The 21766-nt window shown below is 41.5% G+C and overlaps 1 protein-coding gene across 1 annotated transcript in view; it reads left to right on the top strand.

Annotated features, from left to right (window-relative positions):
- Nucleotides 1-17370, top strand: part of LOC136051466 (ankyrin repeat domain-containing protein 26-like) — a 43947-nt gene extending 26577 nt beyond the window's left edge. Inside the window, 13 exon segments of the mRNA XM_065740906.1 lie at nt 1148-1331; nt 2415-2561; nt 3161-4117; nt 5782-5934; nt 6752-6927; nt 7121-7214; nt 9775-9887; nt 10306-10447; nt 11161-11442; nt 12100-12335; nt 12743-12986; nt 15587-15632; nt 17111-17370. Of these exon segments, the coding sequence (XP_065596978.1) occupies nt 1148-1331; nt 2415-2561; nt 3161-4117; nt 5782-5934; nt 6752-6927; nt 7121-7214; nt 9775-9887; nt 10306-10447; nt 11161-11442; nt 12100-12335; nt 12743-12986; nt 15587-15632; nt 17111-17259 (2923 nt within the window). The 3' untranslated portion in view covers nt 17260-17370.
- Nucleotides 17371-21766: the final 4396 nt, after the last annotated feature.

Genomic DNA, 21766 nt, shown 5'->3' with positions numbered 1-21766 from the left:
TTTGATTCTGAATGTTTTTCAAAATTCCCAAACATCTATAAATTGCAAGGAATTAATTTTTTTTCTATATGAAATCTCAAAACTATTAGCTACACATTTGTAAAAGCTGTACTTTTTGAGAAATTAAAGCAATAATTATAAGCCATTTAAATCCTAATGTTACAGCCAATCTTTTGAGCTATTTATTAGCGGTCACTACTAATGAAGCAGATTCATTTTCCAGACTTAGTAAAGCGGATTTTTTGGGGCACCTCTTTATGTTCATAGTTGCTTTCTTATTTGTTGACAAAGATATTGGAAAAATATTCAAAATAACTACCAAATACAAACATACTTTCTTGTTTACTTACTGTGGACACGCAGTGAACAGTTTTAGCCAATCAAACTGCTGATGGTTTCAGTTATTAAAAAAAATAAAGCCTCACATTCTCCAAGGCTTTTTTTATCAGATTGAAAATCAAGTTGCTGATATTCCTCCTACATGTAGATCCAGTGACTTTTAGAACTGTGCTTTTCAATCATTCTGAGCTTAACATTTCTAAATCTGTTTTTGGAATACTGTCCTTACTCTTTCAAAATAAAAATAAAAAGGTTACTCTACACGTGGTGAACAGTTGTTGTAGTCTTAGAGGAGGCTTGCTTAAAAGTTTTTGGATCTGTCTTAGGTTAAGTGATGTGCTCTTTTGTTAGCACTACTTGCAGTCTCCATGAGTTCTCACTATGTAGATGATGTTCACTACATCAAGAACAGTTTATTTTGATACTAAAAGTTTATGGTATTTTGATCTGGTGAGACAGTGAGCTTATTTTGAATGAAGTGTGCACCTGTAATGTGAAGTTTTGGGGGTTTTTTTTAGAAATTTTAGAAGTGTACATTCTTCATATCTGCCTACATAAACTGGAAAACACATGATGAATTTTATACGTCACTTAATGGCTTATTTGTCAGTCTTGTACAGCTCACGTACAAGATGTCTTCCACCACTAATGGGTTGAAATTGGATTTTAAAAGTTTAAAATTACAGCAAAAATATTGCATTTGAAAAGATGTGGCATTTTTACAGTTTGTTTCTGCGAGCTCATAATGTGGCATATTTACTTTTTTGTCAGTGCTTTAATTCCTCAAATATTCTCTTTAAAATCCCAGATTTTCTTTGAAACAAGAAGAGGAAAGGAGGCTTAAAGCTGAAATGCAAAATGAAACAATGAAAGAACAACTGAGGAAGAAAGAAGATCAGTATTATAGAGAGACAGAGAAGAAACAACAACTTGAATTGCATGCAAGGAATTTAGAAACAGAGTTAATATCGCTGAGAAAACTCTTGAAGCAGGTATATTAAACATTCAGTTTTTCTGTTTCTTTTTAATTGATACTGTATTCTGGGATGTCCACTGAAAATGTACCTTGTTTGTGCAACAGGCATTAGGTAATTATCTTGGTACATTTTGAGGACATATTACAAACATAGTAAGAGCACATGAAAATGGTCCTTAGGGATCTTCAGTGGCCACACTGTTCTGGCAGGAGCAATAAATAGTTAGCATCACCTCTTTCAGTTTGCCTGAATGTAATGGCAGTGTGGTTTGCATTAGTTTGCCTCCTGGTCTGTTTGTTCAGTTGGCCAGTCCTCTTCTGGGTCTCACCTCATTAGTAGTCTTCGTAAATCTCGTACAGCTCAATTTGTACAGCAGTATTGCTAGCTTTTGGTAAACTGAAAATATAATGACATGTTCTGAAACATTTCTAAATGTTAGCACTGAGTTACAGATGTAGGCTTAAGCCCTTGCAGTAGCATATAGTTAATGGAATTAGTGTGCTTTTGGAAATGTTACTTGTTGGCTTTATGCTGTTCTTACAGGCAGGTCTTTGCCTGTAAGCATATAAGTGTACATCTCTATTTTCAGTGTGTATATATAGTATGTTAGAAAGATAACTTGGGTTTCTGCTTAAACTCTGTACATTTCCAAGAAAGGTAGTTTTACCTTTTTCTTTTGTTACAGAGTGTGATTCGTTAAGTATAAAACTTTAGAGCGCTAATTTTTTGCAACAGGTTGGAAAAGACCTCCAAGATCATCAAGTCCAACAGCAACCAAACCATACTACCCTAACTCTAACAACCCACTGCTAAATCATGTCCCTGAGCACCACATCCAGATGGGTTTTAAACACATTCCGGGATGGTGACTCAACCACCTCCCGGAGGAGCCTATTCCAGTGCTTAACCAGTTAACATGCAGTGCTTAAACATGTTTATTTGCAAACATGGAAGATTGATGTTCAGGCCGTTCTATGATTTTATGATAAACAGCTCTTATTAGAATTAATAGAACGTAAGAATGCAAAGAATGAAACAGGAAGGTATTGCTAATTGTGATTTTGCTCAGGATTCACAAGTTTCATTATATTGCTGTAGACTGAAGAAGAGCGTGATGAAATACAGATGCAGCTCACTCAGGAAAAGAGTGCTAGAGCCCTACAAGAAGGAATTTTGAACAGCCACCTGCAGAGGCAGAAGGATCTGGAAGTACAGTCAAGGAAGACTATGGAAAAAAATTCAGAGGTAAGCAGTTCCATTTCTAATGCATGTGATTATATTTCACTGTGCTCATTCTAAAGTCATAAGAAAAATAACTCTTTGTGCCTGTTGGTGGATTATCTACAGTTTATCACTATGACCTGGTTTTGTTACTGCTTTCTTTAAAAAACTCTGGATAGCAGCATCAATCCCATATATACCTGAATTGCATGTGGAAGTAGGAAGCCACTGGAAAATAAGATGCTGTTTACCCAGTTTCTTAAGCTATCTGCTGTTCTTCATTGTGTAGTTGTTACCATCATTTTTAAGGTTTTTAGTTGTGAAACACACAGATATTTTGGGATTAACTAGGAAAGAACTCGGTTGAGGCTGTTTGTGATCCCATTGCTTGGGTTTTGAAATGATTATTATACTACCACCACATTTTTGTTTCCATTTTTTTTCATCATTTGCCTGTATCGATTATTTTTATCTCAACCCATGAGTTCAATTTTGTTTCCAGATCTCTCCCTCATCCCACTTAGCGGTGAGGAGTGAGCAAATGACTGTGTGGTGCCTGGCTGCCTGCCAGGTTAAACCACAATTTCCCAAGTGACTATTTATTCATGTCCTTTATCACTCAGGAATCTGACACTAGTGAAAGAGAAAAGGATCTGTTGTACAAAAATCAGTTACTGCAGGAAGAGATTGCTATGCTAAGACTAGAGTTTGATCAAGTAAAACTAAGGCACCAGGAGGATGAAGGAAAATATGTAGTGGACATTGAGACTTTGAAAGAAAAAAATGAAGATCTTAAGAAGGAACTTAAACTGAATGAGGAAGCCTTAACACAGACAGTACTTCAGTACAGCGGTCAGCTGAATTTCCTCAGAACAGAATCTGCAGTGCTAACTTCCAAGCTTGAACAGACAAAAGAAATCAAAGACAGACTGGAAATAGAGATTGAATCATTCCGTTCTCGCTTGAACGCTGCTCTCCAGGATCTTGAACGTCATCAGTCATTGAAAAGTGATGTCGAACGAACATTTCAGAGAGAACGTGAAGAGTGGCTTCGTTTACAAGACAAGCTCCATCATGAGCTCTGTGATATGCGAGAAGCCAACAAGGGCTTGACTCAGCAGCTGAGTAAAATGGAAAGCAAAGCTAGTAGCCTAGAAAATGAGCTTCACCGTTTGAAACAGACACTTCAAGAAAAAACACTGCTTCTAGAATTGACACAAAAAGAATTAAATCAAGCCCAGTGTCAGGCAAAGGAAAGTGATCATGCTTGGCAACTTGAGAAAGATCAAGTCAGCAAATTTATGATAAAGCAGGAATCTATGCAGGAGCGATTGGCTCAGTTCCAAAGTGAAAATATTTTACTCCATCAGCAGCTGGAAGATTTGCAGAACAAGGGGATTATGAAAGAAAAGGCTGTGAACGATGTCCAGGACAGATTTAATGATATTTTCAACAAACTCAGGGCTGATACTGAAAAGCAAGTTTACCTCATGGAAGAGAGAAACAAGGAATTAAATACCAAGTGTACTGATTTAAGGGAACAAGTCTTTAAACACGAGACTGACAAAGTAGAAAGAGAGGTAAGCTATACAACTAGAATAAATTAAAATGCTTCAGTTCATATAATGATTTTATATACGCATCAGGTATGTTATATGCATAGGACTGAATTTTGTAGTTTTGTTCTGGTTCATTGTTTTTCTCTTGGAGTTAAGGAAGACTTTGGTAAATGGTCACTGCTCAGATCTGAGCAGAAATTAGAGAAATGCAGGGCTTAGTCAAGAAGATGATCCTTCAGAATTTTTTCATCTTTTTTCCGTAGTCCCCTGTAGAGTGCTGCTTTTCTACACATATTGCACTGTCAACACAAAAAAAAATTATATTAGAAGAACCATCCAATATTCAAGGGTTGGGAGGTGAACATGCAGATAAGTGAAGTGATGAGGGATGGATTTATAGTGTGTTCATGCAGAAGAAAGAGAAGAAAAAAACACTTCTTCTTAAGATGATAGAAAATTGAAGTGTTAGTGTTATGCAGTTATTAATTTATGTGTGTGTTTTAGGAGTTCTAAGGCATGTGCCAATCCTCCAAGAAGTTGATTTCAAACACTGATCGAAGTCTTACGTATTTTCTGATGTGCAGACTTATGTAAATGTGTTCATTCTTTATGATTCTGCAAAAATCTGTTTAGCCAGACAGAAGAAAGACTAATTAGGAAATAAGTAAATCTCCCGAAAATTGATAGAGTGCATGAATATGAAATGTGCTGCCATGCAGATTACTAGCATTCTTGGTGTCTTGAATGTGCAAGGAACAAGTATTGCTCCCATATCTGCGTGTAGATTACAGAAAATGAGAAAGACTGGAACATAACAGGGATGGTAGGAGCAAGGATTTCCTTGTACCTTCTTCAGCAAAGGGGTTGGACTCAGATGATCTCTTGAAGTCCCTTCCAATGCCTGCAATTCTGTGATTGTGAGCAGTTATACAGCTGTAGGTAATGGGAGAATACATTATGAATGTTCTTAGAAGTAAAGTATTCTCGATTCCAGGTAGGGTAATGATTAAGAAGTTGGCTTAACCATTTTGGTTAATCTTTCTTTCCTTTCTAGAGAATAGGAAATGATCACATTCAGTTTTTAGATACCTTGATAATAAAGTTTGTGTCCCCCAGCGATTTGAGTAGTGAGCTGAAATTACTCTTCTGTCAGATAGACGCCTTATTTTTGTTTATTTTTAAAGGCAACATTGGAAAATAACTCTTAGAGAGTTGTCAGTTGTCTTAACTTGTGAATTGCTTTATATTCATCCTCCCTCCTTTTGAAGTTCCTAGATATAGAACATATTAATCCACAGTGAACTCAGTAAGAAGGCTCTAAGAGGATGTGATTCAGCATCTTCTTAAAGCTTCACAGGAGATTCAGGAACACATGTGGATTTAATTATGCCTGCGTAGTGAAAGAAAAGCACAATGAATGGTCTAATATAAGGTCACACCTTTGATCATTGGAGTTACATCTGCAGTCAAACATTGCAGCAGAGTTCTTTGTGTTTTCTTAGGGGAAAAAAATACATGATGGCAGTGTGCTTGTGTGATAAAGGTTACTGTGTGCAAGTGCCTGCTGGTGGAGACAAAATTTCTTACCTTTCAATTCACTCTGAAGACTGAATTATATAATCTAGACAGTTTAAAGAAGTAAAGTGATATGTCATGCATTTCCTCCTGTTCTTCTGTTTCTTCAGTGTACGGTCAGACAGCTGCAGCAGGAGCTTGCTGAAGCTCTTAAGAAGCAGTCTATGTCAGAAGCATCACTTGAAGTTACTACACGGTACCGCAGTGATCTTGAGGAAGACAAATTGCGCTTGCAAAAGGAATTGGACAGGATGAAAACCAAGGTACAGATAAACTGTAACTCATACCTATAAATCCGAGGGTGTTTTTCCCTGTTTCTGGTGTAGAAGAGAAAAATTATGTTCTGAATGTGAGTAGCAGAGAGGTTAAGAGGTTAGCAGTGATACCCTGTCATAATTCATGAAGCCATTGAAATCTTTGCCAGCTGGCCTCCTTCCTTTGTAGTGCAAGAAAAGAGTTACTAGAATCATGAAAAAAACCCCAACTATTTTCTTTTGCAAGTAGGGGACATTCTTCAGCCCCAAAGCTGAAGCTCTTCTTCAGGCTGCAGGGTATTGCAGCAGTGTTCTTTCTTCTCCCTACTTGCTCCCCCCTCCTGGTGTCAAACACAACTTAACAATTTGTTTGTGGGTGGGATGTTCCCACTATTTCAAGCAACATCTCACACAGCTGCTCTAAATTTACCAATTATTGCTCTGTATCTTATAAGCTTGGTTGTAAACACTGTAAGCAGGTCCTTAGAAATTAATATTTTCTACGGAATAGCAGGCAAGTAGCTACAGAGTGTCACATGTCACTGAGAAGACAGGATTGACAGTGTCAGTGCTCATAACGGTGTCACAGAAGATCCTTTGAATGGATGGTAGAGGCCAGTGTAACAGATGATGAAATATCTCTACAACCATCTGTTGTTGATTGTTTGCTAAGAGAAATGAAAGTTTGACTGACTTGTAAATGATTACAGTACTTTGGGTAGGGGGTGTTTGTAGGTATGTGCAATATTCAAATTCTGCAGCACTCTCTGAGTTCTCTGTAGAGAAACTAACCTGGCTGCTGCAGATTCTCAGTGTTACTTTACAGTTACAGGAGTCCGAAGAACAGCGTATTCAATCTGAGCATTGTGTTCATGACTTGAAGGCTGTCTTAGATAATCAGGAAAGAGAAATATCAGCTTCTTCCCAGAAACTGCAAGACCTTCTGTTAGCAAATTCTGGAACTAATATTACTATAAAGCAACTGGAAGAACATGTGCAGAGGTAAGAAAATAACCTAGCGAAGCAAGGTTTTGCTTTCTGGGAGTCTGAAAACATCAGGATTGCCTTGTTGCATTGCCATGGTAATACGTGCTTTTGAAGGAAGCTCTTGCTTTAGATTGCATTCTTTCACATTGTTCTTTCACAATTTGTGCTATTATGGATCTCTCTAATATGATCTCTATTTCTCTTTAAGACTTGAAATTGAAAATGCCAGACTGGAAGCCACAAGCAAACAACAAACCAATAGAATTGAAGCTCTTCAGAAGGATCTGCACGCCTCAGCCTCAGTAAGCCAGTCATAAAGTTGCTTTTTTTTTTTTTAGGGGGTGGTGGGGAGCCTCTGAGCCTAGCTGGATATTTTTCATGGGAAAGTTATATGATTTTCCTGGACAGTGCAGAGGAGGTGAGTCACCTGAGCTCTGCTGACTGTAGGGTACTCTGAAAATCCTGCTGGTCCATTCCCCAGCTTTCTGGTTTTAAGAGTTTTCCTGTAATAATATATCAAGTCTACTGAACGCTGAGGTTTTGACATTAATTTGCTGGTTTAAATATTTTATTCTTTATACCATTCATGACATTACATGACAGACACGTATTGGAATGTGCATCTTGAAAGGAATTCTGCAGGTTTCTTTAGGGAAATTTCACATGTGTGTTGGTTCCAAGAGCTTCATGCTCGAGGCCTGACTGACATCATCAAGCTGGGACAAGGATTTTGCTGTGTGGAATTGCTTTTCCATTGGCTGCTTGATGTGTATTTGTTTCCATGAAGCAGTAGAGAGAAATCCCTGTGGAATTATTTTCTGAACTTGGTGAAAGGTTTGGAATTTCCCCCTGTTCAGTGGCAGCAGCATAAATAAGGTGATTGATATTAGCATAAATAAGGTGATGTCACCTGTGGTTTATATAAAGCAAATTATTTATGTATTCTAAGCAGTGAACTGTAGGCCTTGTTATACCTGTGGTTGTTAATTAATGTTGAAGTGCTTCTGAAAATAACTATGTGTGGAAGTTGAACTTTGTGCTACTGACTCAAGAAGACACGTGTGCCTGCTCTTTCCCCCTTGGTTAAGACGGCATTGTTTTCAAATGTATGGTGGATGAGAGAAGCTCTTTTGCGTGTTCATTGTTAAGAGTTAGAGTAGTATGGTTAGGTTGTGGTTGGATTTGATGATCTTGAAGGTCTTTTCCAACCTGAGCAATACTATGATTCTGTATTTGAAGTTTCTTTGTATTCTTCATAGTTTTCTTCCAGAAGCCAAATGGCAGAGGTGATAATTGCTAACTATTTTATATGTTTTTTTAAACAATTTTTTCAAAAAACAGATGATCTCTAACACCTAGCCAATACCCAGACTTATGCTGCTATTTTCTTGAGTTCTCACATACTCAGCTTTTTGTATCCCTGCCACTCAGGCCCTGAGTGCTTTTGTGATTTGGGAATCGTGAAGGAATTGAATAGAAGCCAACAGGGTACATCTCTGTAAATGCTAGAGTTGTCCTGTCAGGAAGATGGTGTGGTTTGATACCAGTAGAGCACACGGAGCAAGGCTGCAGTTCCTCAGTTCTTTATTTGGTTTCCTTCTGGTTGTTGTCTGACCCCTTGATTTCTGGGCAGGGTTAAAACCCCTTATTTTCAGTGCAGCTTTTGGAGGAACTGCTGCAAGTTTTCAGAACAGCAGGAGCTTAAAACCCTTGCAGAATAAATAAGGTGCGAGTGCAAAGTACTAAACTAGTTGCCACCTCTCCTCTGGTTTGTCTGAGAAAACACCACGAGGAACAAAACCAGAATTAGTAAACAGCCACACACAAGATGTGGAGGTCGTGACAGAGGAGACACTGATGAATTTCAGAAGAGCTGACTCTTCCACAAGAGCCTGCTGGTCGTTGGAAAATCCATGAATGCTCTAGACTGCGAGGTGTTCTCCTGGGCTGTGGCTACCTATGTGAGCTGACCTATTAGCAGAGGGACTGCAGAAGCTGTTCTTCTACATCTTTTTCCAGCTCTCTGGGATGAAACCCATTAAGAGGAGGGCATTTGCTTCAGTGGGGGCATCTGTTAGTATCCACAGGTATCAGCCTGTTTGTGTGGCATCTGAACTGATTAAATGTTCACAAGAATCATGTGCCCCAGTGTTGTGCTGAACTTGGCAGAGGGACAGATATGTGCTGTCTGCACTTGCAACATGTACTGGCCTGTGCTGAGGCTCCCCATGAGCCAGCAGTATGCTCTGGTGGCGATGAAGGCCAATGAGATCCTGGGGTGCATTAAAGAGTGTGGCCAGCAGGTCAAGGGAGGTGATCCTCCCACTCTACTCTGCCCTGGTGAGGCCTCACCTGCAGTACTGTGTCCGGTTCTGGGCTCCTTGGTACAAAAAGACAGGGATCACCTCAAAAGGGTCCAGTGGAGGGCTACAAAGATGATAAAGTGCACGGAACACCTCCCTTATGAGGAGAGGCTGAGAGACCTGGGTCTGTTCAGCCTTGAAAAGAGTCGGAGGGGATCTCATCCCTGTCTATAAGTATCTAAGGAGCGGGAGGGAAAGGGACATATGGCTGAACTCTTCTCTGCAGTGTGTGGTGATAGGATGGATGAGAGGAAATGGCCACAAACTGAAGCATAGGAAGTTCTGCACAAATGTGCGCTGGCACAGCTGCACAGAGAGGTGGTGGAGTCTCCTTCTCTGGAGATGTTCCAGACCCACCTGGACGCCTACCTGTGCAACCTGGGCTAGGGAGCTGCTTTGGCAGGGGGTTGGACTCCATGATCTCTGGAGGTCCCTTCCGACCCTTACAGTTCTGTGATTCTCTGAGTGTGTCATGTATTTTATTTTTTATTTTTTTAAGTGTGAGAGTGAAAGAAAGAAAGTGGAGAAGCTGGTAGAGTCAAAACAACCAGTTGAAGCGCGTCTTGACCAGGAAATGAGAAGAAACATTGAACTGCAGAAAGAATGTCACAGGTATGGTCCATTAGTATTTGAAAGAGAGCGTGTGTAGATTAGAAGTCAGGCTTTGTGGAACTCAAATGTAAAAGAAGGTGTGCTTAACTCTTTCTGATCAAATTCAGACCTCACATCAGTTCTTGCAAGGCAGTTCTGGTGCGTGAGCCTGTTGTTTTCTGGAGCTGCCCAAGGAACAGCAAATGCAGGCTGCCCTGCACTTCTCCTGGGAGGGAGGTCTTTTGTTCCTCTACTGAGGTGAAATTTGGGCCTTCCAAGTGGCCTGTTGCAATGGAGTGCTGGATTTCTGCAGTGACCGCTGCCCTGTTGAGCATGTTAATGATGAAGCAAGCCATCTCTATGCTGTCCGTGTGCAAGTGTGACAAATAGATTTGTAGTTCCTTTACTTCAATATTTTCTTGACTGATTTGTTGTGCAGGTGCAAGAAGCTTCTGAACAGAGCTGTGAAGAAACTAAGGATGTATGAATCCAGAGAAAGAGAGTCCCGACATAATTTCCAAGAACAAATGAAGCAAAGGTATTCTGAAATGGTGAACGAAGTTGACAGATTAAGAACAAAGGCAAGTTCTGGTTGTTTCTTTGTTTTGTTTTTTTGTTTGTTTGCTTGTTTGAGTTGTGTTAATTTCTGGAAACTTGTAATATGCTTTTCAGGAGGTACAGAAAAGTTATATTTCTGGGGGAGGAGGGGAAATTGGCTTCACAGTTGACCTTGGAAACTTCTGGAACTTCTCATATTTCCTAACGTATTCTAGCAACCAGACAGCGGATTTGACCTAGAGAGAAAATAACCTCCTTTACCACTGCTGTGGAAGCTGCTTTCTGAAGCTCTGTTTACAAAGCTTTCAAGAGCAATGGCAGGAGGAGCACTTGTTTCCCGTGCCCACTTAGCTCAGTACTGAAGCGCTTCCCTGAAGCACAATGGACATTCTTTCTGATATCTGGGTTGAGTTTGATTTCCATTGAGCAGAAGAGCAGCCCTAGCACCTTTCAGTCTATTCCCACAAATTAAATTCTGCTAGTTTGGTATTTGTATTTGGAATTTGGTGCAGAATTTGGAATACTTGCTGCAGAAGAGCTGAGGAAGGCTGGAACTCGAGGAATCCTATTGGCAACAGTTTAAAAGCTGTTCTTCCTTTAAAAGATGAGCTTGACTTTCCTTTGGCTTTGATACTGAGTCAGCAGATGACAGTTCCAGTCCTGATGGTATTCCCCTTTATGAATTTTTAAAGAATAATTTTACACCCATCTGAGTTCATTTTATTACTGTCTGTAGGTTACTGAACTTTCTCAGAAGCTGGAGTTAGAGTCTAAAAAATGCATCCATCTGGAAGCACAAAACCAGGATTTGAAAGAAGAGCTGCATACTCTGCATGAGAGCCATGAAAAACTGGAGAAGAACAAACGCCAGCTTAAGGAAGAAGTGGCAAAACTCAGACATCATTTGGAGACTAATACAGTGAATCACATCCAAATAGAACAGTATAAGAAAGAGATAGATGAACGAGCCGCACAAGAAATAAGACAAAAACTACAAGAAGTCAATGTTTTTTTGCAGGTAAATGAATTTCTTGAGTCTGTCTGCCATTTTTATTATGCATATATATATTTTTCATATTTTTATTTGATGCTTAGTGCTGTGCGTGTGTCTTTCCTGTACAGGAGAATGAAAAATTGTTGGGTGAACGTGCTTTTGTGTGTGCAGTGTGCCTGTAGGTTTCCAACATAATAGCATTCCTGTGACAGACGTCTGTTTTGCAGTTCTTAAAGGGTATTGCAGACTGGTGATCTTGATATTGCTGCTCATCAGCACGGGAATATTGCAACCTAGAGATGGTTTGGCCATAGATACAGGTCACTGTACAGGATAAAATGCTCAGGGAATGAGTCACTGAAGTTGCCATGGGGCAGGAAGAGTGGGGAGGGCAATTCTCATCATTTCTTTGTAGAATCCTTTTTGTGTGCCCTGTCCTACAGAGATATCAGAGCAGCTTCTAAAAGAAGGCTAAGTAATATTGCTAAGAGCAGATCTCTGTTTAGATGAAAACATGTTTAGATGAAAACAGTTATGTAATGTGTTGGTTCTGGGCTTCTGCCTTGATTCCTGATGGTAGTGAGTAGGTACAGTTGCCTCAGCTGTGCAAAACTGTGCCCTGGGGGGGAAAGATAGTTCACTTTTTCTCTGCAGTGCTTGAAATTGTGTTGTCTGCTTCAGGCCCAGGCAGCCTCCCAGGACCATTTAGAACAAATTAGAGCCAGTCATCATGCCTCACTGACAAACCAACTAAAGCACAGAATTCAAAGTCTCGAATATGAGTTGGACAGAATAAAGAACACTCAACAAGACAATGTTTTTCAACAAGAATCCACAAAGGCAGAAGCAGAAAGATACAAAGAAAGGTACCTGGAAGAAATGAAAGCTAGAAAATGCCTAGCAAATAAACTGGAAAGGTAAGTCCGTGCCTTTTTGTAGTGGTAATGAAATGTGAATTAGTAGTAGCTTGCATGAAAAACCTTGTTCGGTTTCCTCGTAAAATCCCTCTTCTACGTCTTGTCAGTATTACAGACATAAACCTAAGATGATGTCTTTATGAATGAGCCCTCTGAAACCTTCCCCTTTATTTTTGGAACTACTGTGATGTCACTTCAGTGTTCTAGCAGTAACACCACTAGCTGTGGCATCACTAGAGTGTGTTTGAAGTTGATAGCATTTTAACAGGCTGCCTTTTGGCCCCTCTCATTTTGGACTCTGAATGCTTTCTGTTTTCTGAAGATGGATAACAGTCAAGGACCTGGAACAAGTGACATTGCAAAAACATTACCAAAGATGATTCTTTATGTGTTTTTAAATGTTTCAGGGCTAATGAGAAACTATCAGATGCCAACACTAAGCTCCTTCAGGAACGCCAGAGAAGCAAATCTTTAATTGCAAGCAGCTTCGTCGGTGGAGGTCTGCCCACAAGCCCAGTTCTGTATTCGGCTGAACTGGGACATCTTGACAACCATTTGGCCCTGAACAGAAGTCTTGGCCTAGGAGGAAGCTTCCTAGGCACAGCTGGGAATGTATTATCACAAAGCAAGGTTGAAGCTTACATGGCTAAGGTAAGCATTGTGAAATACTCTTAAGTGGTGAAGAGTTTTGGGCATCAAGATTGTAAAAAATTCCAGGAGTGCTCAGACACCAGAAATACTGGCATCTAGCTAATGAACTATATAACTATACACATACAGAACTATATACATATAAGGTTTTCATGTTTTTTCTTTTAACAAGAGAAAATTTAATAAGCAGTGCTGTGGCATCGGAAGTTCTCAGCTATTTACTAAACCGATGTATAGTATGAAGATAAGTGTCTGACATACTTAAAATGGGCAACTTGATATCTTAGCGATGCCTATCAGACATCCCTGGTCAAGCCACTTTTTCTTTCCTTGCTGATCTGCATCTTGATACTTTCTTTTTGTACGTTAATACTAACGAAGACATGCTTCAAAACTAGGACGGTATAAGTATGATTGCTTTGCTTCTTCCTACACTACTGTGGGATGCATGCTGTGCCTAGGCAACACTGCTTTTTGTGCTTCCTGCCGTAGGGTGGATAACCCAAAAGAATAGTATCCACAGAAAATAACAGAGGTGGATGGTATATTTTATGTGATTTATCTGGATAGCATACAGACAAGCAGTAAATAAAGAAAAGCTGATGGTCAAGACGCGCCCAGGACTCCACATGGGAGGGATCTCCAGCAAGAGATCCTTCCCCAGTGGTGGTCAGCCCTTAAATGGGGTCTGGGAGAGGTGGAGCCAGACTCCACCCCTTCTGGTCCCACAGGTACTTTGCTTTCCCCTGTGGTCCTGTGGCTGACTCAGTGCCCTCCTCAGGTGATCAATCAGTGGTTCAGGCCCTGATTCGACAGTTCCCATACATCTGCTATGTACTGTTACCTGAAGAAAGAGTGACCTACTCTTCAGGAAGTCTTCACAGCTTTCTAGTATTTTGCAGCAATTTATATATGATTGCAACACAGCAGTAACTCTGAAGTACTCTACCAGTTGTGCTACTTAGTACTTGGCCTGTTCACCAGACTACTTAGAAAGACAGGAGTTTATATGACTCTCAGCCTTTTCTTTCCTTCAGTATTAGCTTCAGTTAATACCTCAGATTTTTCCAGTAATCTGTACCCTTCCATTGAAGAAAAAACAAAAAAAACAAAAAAAACAAAAAAAAACCAACAGCAAACAACACCTCTGTATTGCCATTAAATTCAAGCTAAGTGCTGCCTTCTTGGCCGAAGGAGATCACAAGTACTCCTGACAGTAAAGCTCATAATGACAGGGAGTTAAGGAGCTTAAATTGCATTGTGCCTTATGTAGTCGTCTTGCACGTGGGTTTTTATTTAAAGCTCTCTGTGTGCATTTGGAGTTTTTCAAAGTAAGGGAGGTTATCTGAAGAAGAGTGTATGCATCTCCTGGGAGAAGGAAGCTTGTTTAGATTTTGACTTTGATTTGTGCAAAAGCTTTGAAATAGCTTCAAGGACAAGAGGTTGAAAATATTTCACACTGCCATCCTCCAAATTGCTGGTATTGATTCCTCTGTCCATGCAGCTATTAGAAAAAACAAACTGTGCTGATTACAAACAAAAGGAAGAAAGGAGCACAGGAAACAAAGGTGAACTCTACTAGCTGCAACCAGTGTGAGTGCATGGATTCATGCTACCAGTTTTCCTACTGGTAGCGTAAGAGGGAACACCTTCTTCCCATTCCATCTCTGTTTCTGTTCCCCTTCTGATTTTATTCCGTCTGCACTCTGCTTTTGTAGCAGTCTTAAGAATTTCCTCTCTTTTGACTTCTGCCTATTCCTCTTGTTCTTTCTCTGGGCACCAAAAAGAGCCCAGCTTTGTTATTCTTTACACTCCATCCCACAGGCAGATGGTTGCACCCATGGGTGAAACCCCCTGAGCCTTCTCTTCCCCAGGCTGACCAGGCCTGGTGCTCTCAGCCCCTCTGCGTAGGCCACGTGCTCCAAGCACGTCGTGTATTTGCAGAGGACATTAGCCAGGAAGCTGTATGCTGACGATCACTTCTGTGTGTTACAGACCTGGTGGAAAATAATGCAAGAGTCACAAATACCATCAAATGCTAATAATAGCATAGAGTGTTTGGACTGTGGCCCTTGAAAAGGTCTGATTTCTCCTTATGAAGACTTTTCATTCAGAATAAATCACAATAAATAACCAGCTCTGGGGGGACAAGGGGTAAATGCTCTTTTCTAGTGATCCAAGCTGGTTTCTGTTACATAATAAAATCTGCAGTATTTGCTTTGTAAGGAAGCTAACAAGAAAGTTAACAAAGGAGTAATGTGTTTTATATGTGTTTGAAGATAGATATTAACCATATCTACATTTTTATAAATCCACTGTGCTTTCTTCCTGTATTTTTATGCCCTGTTATGGTCCAGCTGGTGAATTCTGTATTGTTTTGTGCCAAAGTTAACATTGCTCAGCAGTGAGAAAGCTACAGCCTCACTCACCAAGAGACTGTCTTTGTGAAAACTCAAACTCCAAACCAAGATGTCCCCATTTGGGACGATATTTTTGGTTTCTAATAGGCCATTTATGTGTGGGTTTTAAAATTGTTTTGTAAGTTTTATGATGCAAAAATGTAACTTGAAAATTCAATTATGTGTTATGTATAATTCTAGATACGGAAAGAACTGGATGAAAAAATCACTAAAGAACTTGAACAAGGTAATGTAGTACTCTGCTATCAGTGTTTTTAAGGAAGATTATGACTGTTTGTAACTTTTGTGTAAAAAAGAGAAAAAACACAGAGACCAAACCACCTCCCCCACACAGACACACTTGGCTTAAGCTGAAGTCACCTTTCATCCTCAGGCACAAGCATCAAACGTATAAAACACCCTGAAGTAAGATTTTTATGGACTTCAGTCATCACTTCTCTTTCTGCATACATTCATTGCATTCAGTGTTGTTTGTGGATTCTCTGAAGAGGAGAGTTGCAGTCAGAGACTCAGTGTCCCAAGTGGGGACCAGTGACAAGTGGTGTTCCTCAGGGATCTCTGCTGGCACTGGTGCTGTTTTAACATCTTTTTAAGTGACACGGACAGTGGGATCGAGTGCCCTCTCAGCAAGTTTGCAGATGACACCAAGCTGGGTGGTGCAGTTGAGGTGCTAGAGGGAAGGGATGTCATGCAGAGGGACCTGGACAGGCTCGAGAGGTGGGCCTTTGCCAAACCCGTGAAGTTCACCAAGGCTGAGTGCAGGCAATCCCAAGCACAGATGCAGGCTGGGCAGAGAATGGCTTGAGGTCAGCCCTGAGGAGAAAGATCTGGGAGTGTTTGTTGATTAAAGACTCAACGTGAGCCAGCAGCGTGTGCTTGCAGCACAGAAGGATAACCGCATCCTGGGCTGCGTCAAGAGAATTGTGACCAGCAGGTCAAGGGAGGCGATTCTGCCCTTCTACTCTGCTCTCATGAGACCCTACTTGGAGAGCTGCATCCAGTTCTGGATCCCCCAGCACAAGAGGAGGGCCACAAAAATAATTAGTGCTGGAGCACCTCCCCTGTGGGATCAGGCTGAGAGAGCTAGAGCTCTTAAGTCTGAAGAAGAGAAGGCTCCAGCGGGACCTTATAGCAACATTCCAGTAGCTGACGGGACCAGGAAAGCTGGGGAGGGGCTTTTTATAAGGGCATGAAACAGCAGGATGAGGAGAAATGGCTTTAAACTGGAAGAGGGTAGATTTAAACTAGGTTTTAGGAAGAAATTCTCTACTCCTAAAGTCAGGGTGCTGAAACGCTGGCACAGGTTGCTTGGAGAGGTTGTGCGTGCTCCCACCCTGCAGGCGTTCAAGGCCAGGCTGGGATGGGGTTTGAGCAGCCCGGTCTAGAGGGAGGTGTCCCTGCCTATAGCAGGGGGGTTGGTACTAGGTGATCTTGAAAGGTCCCTTCCAGCCCAAACCATTCTATGATTCTAAGACCTCTGGAATTTCTTTCTGTAGTTTTAGAAGTTGTGTTGATTGATTACTGAATGTGAAAAAATGTTTCTTCCTTTGTGCCTGTCCCTTTTGCTTTTTGTTTCTCTTGGAAGTTGTTAAATCTGTCTCCAGAGCGTAGCCTGTTCAGCTACCAGTAATGTTTTTACAGTGACTTATTTCACTCAGTCTACTGTAAAAGTAACATCATGAATCTTGCTTCTTTTCTCTCCAGCCACTGCTGATCTTGGAACTAGATCTCCTCGAGGTTCTCCAATGGTCTCTATTAATGGATCTTCAAAAAATCTCAGTGTTGACCAGGATCCCCATTGCAGAGCAATACAGGAGTACCGTGATGTCTTAACCAAAAATTACCTGATCTAAATAAAAATGCAAAGGGAAAAGTACTGGGAATTATTTTGTTTACACGGCATGTCTGTGGTTTCCCATCCTGTAGCTTAGATATGGAAACATCTTTATTGCGTTTTGAGTATAAGTTCTAAATGTACTAAAAAAAATAGCACTCTGCACTTCCCTGTTGGTTACTGAGGTACAGCTGATATGTTTTGCACTCAGGAAAAGAACCATATCTATTTTTTCTTACTATCGGATTGAGTAATGTTGGTTCTTGAACTTGACAGAACTGTCTTAAGTGCCTTTGATTACAATAGATGTGTTATTTTGTTCCACTTGTGTTCCTTGTTTTAACAAAAGCATTCCCTTTTCTCTGTTTAAATCCTTTCATTGTTCGTGTTAATGTTTCTAGTGTTATTTTAATGCACAGGAGGTTATTGTTTGGCTTTCTGCCAGCTGTTTCAGTTCTGATACTGTGAATATTTGTGCTGATTAAGTGATAAAGTTTTACCAACGTTTAAGCTGGAAAATACTGCACTTTACATTGTTGTGTCACTTTTACACACCTTGGGTCTAAAAGTACTGTGAGCGTGTAGCCGTGCCAAGAAAGCTTTAATGTGATCTCTTTGACATGTTTGATTTGGTATCCATGTTGGACTTTGTATTAGAATTCGATTCAGCTGTAGGCATTCACAGCTGCTAGATCAACTGATGAACCTGAAGCAGTTAATGCTGGGAAGATGGAAAAGCAGTATTTCGACCTTAAGTCCTGTCGGTACTTAATACTGCTGTGTGACAGGATGACTTTTTGTTGCTGCCAACAGCTGGCAATGCAGTAACTGCAGCTCAGGTGGAAGGTAATGCCATGGGACTTTGTGTCTATAAGACTGGGTGTCCTGGTTAGAGGGATGCTGAGAAGGTGGAGATACTGAATGCCTTCTTTGCTTCCAAGTGTAGTGTCTTGCAGCTCGAGAGGAATAACCACATGCACCAGTACAGGTTGGGGGACGACCTGCTGGAAAGGAGCTCTGCAGAGAAGGAAAAGGAGGTTCTGGAAGACAGCAGGCTGGCCATGAGCCAGCAGTGTGCCCTGGTAGACAAGAAGGCCAGTGGCACCTTGGGATGCCCCCTCTCCTCTGCTCTGCTGTGGCCACGTTTAGAATTCTGTGTCCAGTTCTGGGCTTCCCAGTTCAAAAAAGACAGGGATCTCCTAGGAGTCCAGCGGAGGGCCATGAAGATGATAAAGGGCCTGGAGCATCTCCAGTGTGAGAAAAGGCTGAGTAACCGAAGTCTGTTCAGCCTTGGGAAAAGAGGACTGAGGAGGAATCAGATTAATGTTTATAAATATCTAAAGGGAGATGGAAGGCAAACGGATGAGGCCAGGCTCACCCTTTTGTGTGCAGTGAGGAGATTGTAGACAAAGAGCAATGGTCTAAAACTTGAACACAGAAAGCTCCGTAAAAACATGTGGAAGATCTTTGTGGTAAGGGTGACAAGAGTCCTGGAACAGGTTGCCCAGAGAGGTTGTAGAATCTCCTTCTATGGAAGTCTATGGAAGCATTCAAGACCCTAAGTACACCTACCCATGTGATCCATTGTAGGGTACCTGCTTTAGCAATGGGCTTGGACTCAGGGATCTCTTGAGGTCCCTTCCAAATCCTGTAGTGCTGCGATTGGCTCTTGCACCTTTTCTGTACTTTATGCCCAGATTATCTTCACTGAACAAGTCTTTCTTGGTACTGCAGAAGAGTCATCTTAGAACTTCCTGGCTTCCTCAGTTACTAAGGGTCAGGAGGCCCATGGCAGAACGCAACAGAGACTTTTATAAATGTTGGAAGTTGGAGCATAAAATTCAAATGACTTGACCAATGTTGTGAACTATGTGGGATGTTATACAGACTCTGGACAAAACAGGAAGCTGTCCCCTGTAGCCACACGACAAACAACACTTAAATCATAACAGTAGTGGACTCCTTCAACCATTTTATTTCATTTCACATGGAAGACTGTTTCCACTCTCATCCTAACAATTTGAATCGAAAGAATCATATAGCTGCCTTTTCAAAGCCCTTGAGCAATTCCAGCTCCTGAGCTTAATCATGGAATCATAGAATCACCAAGGTTGGAAAAGACCTACAAGATCATCTAGTCCAACCGTCCACCTATCACCGATAGTTCTCACTAAACCATGTTCCTCAACACAATGTCTACATGTTCTTTAAATACCTCCAGGGTAGGTGACTCCACCACCTCACCGAGTGCCCATTCCAGTGCCTGACCACTCTTTCAGAGAAGTATTTCCTGACATCCAGTCTGAATTTCCCCTGGAGCAACTTGAGGCCATTCCCTCTCATCCTATCACTAATTACAAGAGTGAAGTGAAAAGTGAAGAGTGCATGTGTACCTGACATGCATGCAGGATGAGGAGGAACAAGCTGTAGAAGAAACATGGTGAGAAGCAAGAAGGCAGTTTCTGTGTATTTGATGAGTGCATGCTTTGCACTTGCGGTTTAATCATGGGAATCATTTGCTGTGCTTCTGGCACTAATGAGCTGATTGTTAGCAGCAAGGCAGGACCCGCTCCTATTGACTGTTCATATCTTCGTGTGCCCGTGTATTTGAAATCCAGTTCCAAACTAAATGAGGTTCCATCGTGCGACATTTCCTCCGTAGCATCACACGTTTTCAATCAGCATCAGCTCCTCAGCCATAATCACTTCCTCCTTGGCTTCTGCTCAGCGCCGCAGTGTGCCTGGCTGCAGAACAGTGCTCCCATGGGCTGTGTGTCAGAGCAGCAGGATAGATAAAATGGTGTTTGTGTTGCAGTGGGTTAGAAGAGATTTTAATTACAAGAAACAGAAATGGGAACTACATGTAGGTGCGCGTTTTTGCTGGTCTTTCGCCCTCATATTGCTTTTAAAGCAATTCTGGGCACCTGTTGCTGAGGACATTACGTCATCCACACGTTGCATCAGTGCAGAAGCTCACCATAACCCCGCAGAATCTCTGGTTGGTTTGTTAGCAGAAACGTTGCAGTGTTTATCTGCATGCACGTTTCTATCCGCATCATAAGCTGAGCTGAAGTTTGAAATTATACAGAACTTCTGTTTCTGTTTTTCCCACCTGTACAATTTCCATTGCAGTTTCCACGTCATGCACTGCAATCATCACTACTGGCAAAATGTACACTGATGTCAGGAAAAGATAAATCAAGAGTAGAAAACAAAATGACAATGAGGAGGAGGTGGGGGAAGTAACAAACAGGGTTTATGTCAAAGTGCAAGCGGCGGGCGAGGAGTTCAGTGTGGAGTGACACTTCTTGGCAGCCATTCAGGAGCAGCATTACTGATGTCAGAGTAACAGCAGCCACACGTTTTTCAGCACAAGTCCCCGAGTTCCTGGAACGTGCTGCGAGCTCCAGGAAGGAAGATATCACCGCCTGGATAAGGTCAGGCTCGCAGTGCAGGCAAGTGGCTGTTGGCAGAAGTCTGAATGCTATTGTTTTCACCTTTGCTCACTACCTTCGTCAACGGAGCTTTGATTTTCTTCAGGGAAGATGCTACTACTGGAAGGAATATCACCATTTATAGGTTCATAGGTTCATAAGGTTGGAAAGGACCTACAAGATCATCTAGTGCAACCATCCTCCTATCACTATCCCTACCCAACTACTACGAAATCAAATCCCTTAGCACCTCATCTAAACGCTTCTTGAACAGCGCTAGGGACGGTGCCTCAACCACCTCCCTAGGCAGGCCATTCCAGTGCCTGACCACTCTTTCAGAAAAAAAATGTTTCCTCAGGTCTAATCTAAATCTTCCCCGGCGCAACTTGTGGCCATTCCCTCTCGTCCTGTCATTATTTATCAGGGAGAAGAGGCCCACCCCCTCCTCACCACAACCTCCCTTCAGGAAGTGGTAGAGTGCAATAAGGTCTCCTCTGAGCCTCCTCTTCTCCAGACTAAACAATCCCAGCTCCCTCAGCCGCTCCTCATAAGACTTGTGCTCCAGACCCCTCACCAGTTTTGTTGCCCTTCTCTGAACACGCTCCAGGGCCTCAATGTCCTTCTTGTAGTGAGGGGCCCAAAACGTGGGTGAGGAAAAAGGGGTGATGGTAAAAAAAAGAGGTGAAAAAGGGGTGAGGCAGATATCTCAGCTGAAGTGCATCTATACCAATGCACGCAGCATGGGCAATAAACAAGAAGAGCTTGAAGCCATTGTGAGGCAGGCTAACTATGACCTTGTGGCTATTACAGAAACATGGTGGGACCTCTCCCATGACTGGAATACTGGGATTGATGGCTACAAGCTCTTCAGAAGGGATAGACAGGGAAGAAAGGGTGGTGGCATAGCTCTCTATATCAAAGAGTGTTTTGATGTTGAAGAACTAGTGGTTGGAAATGACAAAGTAGAGTGTCTATGGATAAGGATCGGGGATAGTCTTTAGGAGTGACATCGTGGTGGGGGTCTGTTATAGACCACCTAGTCAGGATGAAGAAATAGATGAGATGTTCTATAAACAACTCGTAAATGTTGCA

Source organism: Cyrtonyx montezumae, unplaced genomic scaffold (genome assembly GCF_038088225.1).
Source record: "Cyrtonyx montezumae isolate F1298 unplaced genomic scaffold, pur_monq_1.0 scaffold_3, whole genome shotgun sequence".
Taxonomy (NCBI): Eukaryota; Metazoa; Chordata; class Aves; order Galliformes; family Odontophoridae; genus Cyrtonyx; species Cyrtonyx montezumae.
Note: the sequence above shows the minus strand (reverse complement) of the source record. Positions and strands in the feature narration are given on the sequence as shown.